This window comes from Gadus chalcogrammus, chromosome 7 (assembly GCF_026213295.1).
Source record: "Gadus chalcogrammus isolate NIFS_2021 chromosome 7, NIFS_Gcha_1.0, whole genome shotgun sequence".
NCBI lineage: Eukaryota > Metazoa > Chordata > Actinopteri > Gadiformes > Gadidae > Gadus > Gadus chalcogrammus.
The window spans coordinates 4002883-4009375 of NC_079418.1; the positions used below are offsets into that span (position 1 = coordinate 4002883).

Sequence of the window (6493 nt, forward strand, 5' to 3'; positions counted from 1 at the left end):
GGTAACAGAGAAAATACTCTGACATAAAATAGGAAAGCCTCCTCGTGTCGCCACATATGTAAACCTGCTGTTACAGACAAGAGAGTGTGGAAAACCATCAGCAAATACACTGAGGAGAATTGACTGAGTTTTGCCCTCAATCCAACTGCTGTAGGTGTCTTGATTGTGGAGAGGCACTCAATGATAGCAGGGAAAGTATCAATTACTGCAGTCACTGAATGAAGCTGGCATGCCCAGCGTGTAGTTGACAACTGCAAGAGCTCTCTTGGCTGCAACCCTAACTTCTTTTGAGTCTCTACAATCTTATGGAGGTTTACGAGGGGGACACTAAAGAAAAATAGAGACTTTCCAGCATGTTGAAGAACTCTGTGGCTTCAGAGACAGCTTTGCATGTGTGCCATAAAACAAGATTTAACTCATGTGCATAGCAATGCGCGAACTCTGAGCCCAGAGTTCATGGGCTCAGCACCCCTAAATCTTGGAGTAAGAAATATTGTTTTTCTAAAAATGTTCGTCTTTTGTCTTTGACAAGGTTAAATAATGTCCAAAACATACTCCGTAGTTTGTGGTTTATAATGTATATGTTAAGGACGAAAATGAAAACATCCCCGCTTAGCAAATGGTATAATCCTCTTCCCACCCGCTCCTTCTCCTCTGTAGCTGCACCGCTCCGCAGCCGACCGTCGTCCAGCGCGACTCACGCAGAGTGAGATCCATTTAGTTGTATTGTTGTGAATCAACTAAGTAAGTTGCTCCAAAGCTGTGTCTCACACTTCTTTCCTTTTTCCTTGAGTTGTTCCAATTCCGATACCATATCGGTGAGTGCTGGAGTCCAGGCACCGTTTAACAGTTAGCTCCGATAGCTCCGTTAGCCCAGTTAGCTCCGTTAGCGTCATTAGCGCGGCTACAGTCGAACTGGAGCAGTCCGTTTGTTAAGCAAATGAGCAGCGCCACAAGTACCTGTGTAGTGCGTACGTGTGTCTCTGTTGTTAAAGTATATCGTCACTTTGAGACTCATTTCAACAATCGGGAGTCATGTCAATAGACATAATTTTTGTTTTTGTGTGAAAAAAGTGTGGGTGGTGGCAGTGGGGCTCATTGGGTGCTCAGCACCCCTAAAGCTCTGACCCTAGAATCGCCCCTGGCGTTGATCAGCAGAGAAATTGTTCGCCAAAGTCGTTGATGTCGTTTAACCGAATACGCTGGGGTTGATAAGTTACCAGAATGCGGAGTGATACAGATGACATGAATCAGATGCAAAAAAATCCACTTTCCTTGACAGCAGTCAAATATGCTGGATGTGAGCATTCCACGGCATTGAGAAGAGACGTGTAATATGTAAGGGATAATCAAAGGGAGGCAGAGCAATAAACATTGGATGTGTGTGATGCAATGTCTTTTGGATTATCGGTGCTGTTAAAGGAGCATTTATAAACCTTTACTACTTACGGTGGAAGTAGAATCTAGATGGAAAAAGTGTCTAGTTCAAAACGTGAGCAGCTTTTACTTCTTCGCCACCCAGAGAGTTTGTTATGTACGATCATTCAAAAGCTGTTGTTATTTCCCAGAGATATTTGACCGATGGAACCAGAGACTCGGAGGCGGGACTTCTTCAGAGGTCTATTCATACTTTTATGAATTGAGAAGAGCCGTGTAATTAACAAAAATAATTGACAGCTGAACGTTGGGAAAACCCATGCAAATGAATGGAGCAGTCTACAGCATTGAGAAGAGCCGTGTGATGATCCATAATAATTCAACTGAAGTTTTTTATTTTTTTTTATAAGTAGTGGGTACAAAATGAATCTTGACGAAAACTGGTGGGGACGCGTCCCCAGCGGAATTGACGCCTATCATTTGGTTTAGAAGTACTGGTGCTTTGCCAAAGCACCAGTACTTCTAAACCAAATGATTTGACACAGGGTCCGTTTTGAAACCCTCGTAAAGGAGCACCGCAGCACCACCTGCTGGTGAGAGGATGTCAGTGCGATTGGCTGACCTGAAGAACACGGACCGTCGTCACCAGTGACCTATGTGTTGAGGCGGTCGCGGCAGAGTTAATTCACCTCGAAGGTCATGACCCTCTCATACGACCTCCACACTATTAGAGACAATACCACCTTCTTCTTTAAAGGGGATCTAATATGCTTTTTCGACTTTTATGACCGATAAACGTTGTTATAATGATTGATAGTCATGTTTAACCATACCTCCTCATCGTCCTCATCGTCATCCGCTTATCCGGGGTCGGGTCGCGGGGGGAGCAGCTCAAGCAGGGGGCCCCAGACTTCCCTTTTCCGGGCCACATTGACCAGCTCTGACGGAGGGATCCCGAGGCGTTCCCAGGCCAGTGTTGAGATATAATCTCTCCACCTAGTCCTGGGTCTTCCCCGAGGTCTCCTACCCACTGGACGTGCCTGAAACACCTCCCAAGGGAGGCGTCGAGTGGGCATCCTTGCCAGATGCCCGAACCACCTCAGCTGACTCCTTTCTAAGTAAAGGAGCAGCGGCTCTAATCCGAGTTCCTCACGGATGGCTGAGCTTCTCACCCTATCCCTAAGGGAGACGCCAGCCACCCTTCTGAGAAAACTCATCTCGGCCGCTTGTACCCGCAATCTCGTCCTTTCGGTCATCACCCATGACCATAGGTGAGGATAGGAACGAAGATCGACCGGTAGATCGAGAGCTTTGCCTTGCGGCTCAGCTCTCTTTTCGTAACAATGGTGCGGTAAAGCGAACGCAATACCGCCCCCGCTGCTCCGATTCTCCGGCCAATCTCACGCTCCATAGTACCCTCACTCGCGAACAAGACCCCAAGGTACTTGAACTCCTTCACTCATTTCCTACCCGGAGTAAGCAATCCACCGGTTTCCTGCTAAGAGTCATGGCCTCAGATTTAGCGGTGCTGATCCTCATCCCAGCCGCTTCACACTCGGCCGCCAGCCGATCCAGTGAGTGCTGAAGGTCACAGGCCGATGATCCAATGAGGACCACATCATCTGCAAAAAGCACTGACGAGATCCTCAGACCACCGAACTGCAACCCCTCCCCACCACGACTACGCCTCGATATCCTGTCCATGTATATCACAAACAGGATATGTGACAAGGCGCAGCCCTGGCGGAGACCAGCACCCACTGAGAACGAAACTGACTGGCTGCCGAGGACGCGAACACAGCTCTCGCTTTGGGAGTACAGAGATTGGATGGCCCTGAGGAGAGACCCCCTTACCCCATACTCCCGCAGCACCTCCCACAGATTCTCCCGGGGGACCCGGTCATACGCCTTCTCCAGATCCACAAAACACATGTAGACCGGATGGGCATACTCCCAGGCCCCCTCCAGGATCCTTGCGAGAGTGAAGAGCTGGTCCGTAGTTCAATCTGAGGTTCGACGATCGGCCGAACCCTCCTTTCCAGCACCTTGGAGTAGACTTTACCAGGGAGGCTGAGAAGTGTGATACCCCGGTAATTGGCACACACTCTCTGGTCCCCCTTTTTGAACAGGGGAACCACCACCCCGGTTTGCCACTCCTTTGGCACTGTACCCGACTCTCTGTTTAACCATACTAAAGTGTCAAATAATGACGTACATGCATTTCGACGTATTCCCTGGGGTGGCTGTGCAGAGCGCTAAACACTCGGGACAACGTTTGCGATTCACTTGTTCACATTTCCGGGAAATCATCTACGTAGAGGCACTCCTGCCCCGCCCCCATATGCCTGGTCAAATCAGCCCGCGCGCCGCACTTCAAGGAAGGTAACCAATCACAACGGAGTTGGGTTGGCAGGAGGGGGGCGAGGGGGCGGAGAAGGAAGAAACCGAGCGTTGACAAAGAATGCTGAAAGCGCCCAGATAAGAGGAAGAGTTTCCCGAAAATCTACATCGTTTTTTGTGTATGTTTAAACATGACTATCAATCATTATAACAACATTTATAGGTCACAAAAGTCGAAAAAGCATAATAGGTCCCTTTTAAAGTCCCTGGTTATCCAGATCCAAACAGGCAAATGTGTTCATGAATTAAAAGTGAATGTTAACATTATTCTTCCGTCAACGATTAATAATAAAATAATGATGAAATAAAGTTTGTGCTGGCCCATGGTTACAGTGTTATGAGTGACAGCTGTCAAACGTCAACTCGGCCCATGCGTTGTGATTGGTCAGGCTCACAGTGAGTGCCGTCGGTCAATGAGGTGTGAGGTCACTCCTATTGTCACACTCCTGTACCTCTAGATTGACCGGACACCATTCGGCCTCTTATGACCCCTTTCCCCCAACGCAACCCGGTGCTGGTTTAGTGCTGCTTTAGTGTTGGTTCTACACTCAGACTCCCCAAGAACCAGCGTGATGTTCCACGTAGGGCTGGAGTAGAGCCACGTCAACACCCTGTTGTCCTAGCAACGCGCCAGAACGTTAAAATGAATGCTAAGTCAACGCGTTAAAAGGAAACAACCCAGTACTAGCCGTAACTGGTTCTGGTTTCGGGACCGGTGTGGAGCTGGTGATGAGGTGGAACCTGTTCGTCCCGCCCGGAGCCAGGACTATTTGAACGTTGAAGAGCCAAGAGCCGGTGGGAGGGCGTCACTGGGTCTGAACCAGCAGTGGAACCACGTTGGTGGAGAAGGGGTAGCATTAACTCCACTGGGGGATGGCACACTGACACACACGAAGCCGCTCTGACCGGGGACCCGTTTATGAAATGAAGAGCGGGGACATTTGTAGTTCACCCAACTGGATATCGGCGGTTATGTTTCCTGAAGGTAAAAAAAAATTTTTTTTTTGTTTCTACAGTACTACAGTAGGCCTGGTTGAGATGTGCCATAATGGTTCTCTGAGATGGGTTTCAAGCTGTGGTTAACCGGCCTGAAACCAGTGTCTCCCTCAGTAGGGACTGGTTCTATGATGTATCGATGGTCTATTGCTATGATCGGTCTGCTTGTGGTTTAAAGTCCATGGATAGACCCCAGACCATCAATGGGGTCTATCCCCAGGCTCATCACAGAATCAGGTCGACCCCAGACTCATCACAGAATGTCTACACATTAATATTCCTGAGCTGGCTACAACCGTTCAATCGATTCATATCTCTTTTAAATCCTTAATATATATATATATATTTTTTTTTTCTCTTCACACTCGACCGGCGCTAGGACCCAGGGGACCACGGCTTCCCAAGGGTCCTAGCGCCGGTCCGGCTGTCTGTCTGCACATTGGCTCCCTGACTCCCCGCTATCACTACCTGACCCAAGCACTCCACAACCACCAGAAGCATCACCACCACCACCACCAGCACCACCACCACCTCCACCTCCACCACCACCAGCACCACCTCCACCACCACCAGCACCACCAGCACCACATTCCATCTCCAGACCGAACCCGTGCAGGATGGCTCCGTACGGGACCTCCTGCGTGCTGCTGCTGCTGCTCTGCCTCGGCGCCTCCCTGGCCGAGATGGTGTTCCGATGCCCGGCGTGCACCGCGGAGCGCCAGGCGCTGTGCCCGCCGCCGACAGACACGTGCACGGAGATCGTGCGGGAGCCGGGCTGCGGCTGCTGCCCGGTGTGCGCCCGGCAAGAGGGCGACTTCTGCGGGGTGTACACGCCGAGGTGCTCCGGCGGTCTACGATGCTACCCGCAACCCGACTCGGAGCTACCGCTGGAGCAGCCGGTGCAGGGCCAGGGGCTGTGCGGCCCCCAGATGGACCCGGAGCCCCCCACTTGGAGCCCGGATGCCCCCCGGGAGCACGCCAGCAGCGGCCAGTGACTGGACGGCTCCGGTTGTTTCCTCTTCCATCAATGTTTAATGAGAGCGTCTAGACCGGCCTGGACAGAGCAGCAGGCTCTCTTTAGGAGGATTATGTGTAGGCTCATAGTGAGGTAGGCTACAGCAGGCTCTCTTTAGGGGAACTATGTGTAGGCTCATAGTGAGGTAGGCTACAGCAGGCTCTCTTTAGGGGGACTATGTGTAGGCTCATAGTGAGGTAGGCTACAGCAGGCTCTCTTTAGGGGGACTATGTGTAGGCTCATAGTGAGGTAGGCTACAGCAGGCTCTCTTTAGGGGGTCTATGTGTAGGCTCATAGTGAGGTAGGCTACAGCAGGCTCTCTTTAGGGGGACTATGTGTAGGCTCATAGTGAGGTAGGCTACAGCAGGCTCTCTTTAGGGGGTCTATGTGTAGGCTCATAGTGAGGTAGGCTACAGCAGGCTCTCTTTAGGGGGACTATGTGTAGGCTCATAGTGAGGTAGGCTACAGCAGGCTCTCTTTAGGGGGACTATGTGTAGGCTCATAGTGAGGTAGGCTACAGCAGGCTCTCTTTAGGGTGGTGGTTAGGGTGGTGTTGGTTAGGGTGGTGGTTTGGGTGGTGTTTAGGGTGGTGTTGGTTAGGCTGGTGGTGGTTAGGGTGGTGGTGGTTAGGGTGGTGGTGGTTAGGGTGGTGTTGGTTAGGGTGGTGGTGGTTAGGGTGGTGTTGGTTAGGGTGGTGGTTAGGGT

The 6493-nt window shown here is 50.8% G+C and overlaps 1 protein-coding gene across 1 annotated transcript; it reads left to right on the forward strand.

Moving 5' to 3' along the window:
• Positions 1-5326: 5326 nt before the first annotated feature.
• Positions 5327-5802, forward strand: LOC130386432 (insulin-like growth factor-binding protein 2-A). Its single transcript, XM_056595356.1, has one exon. The coding sequence runs from the start codon at positions 5391-5393 to the stop codon at positions 5766-5768; it is 378 nt and encodes a 125-aa protein (XP_056451331.1). The 5' UTR covers positions 5327-5390; the 3' UTR covers positions 5769-5802.
• Positions 5803-6493: the final 691 nt, after the last annotated feature.

Coding starts and splice junctions, on each gene's coding strand:
- LOC130386432 (XM_056595356.1), top strand. CDS start 5,391: ATGGCTCCGTACGGGACCTCCTGCGTGCTGCTGCTGCTGCTCTGCCTC.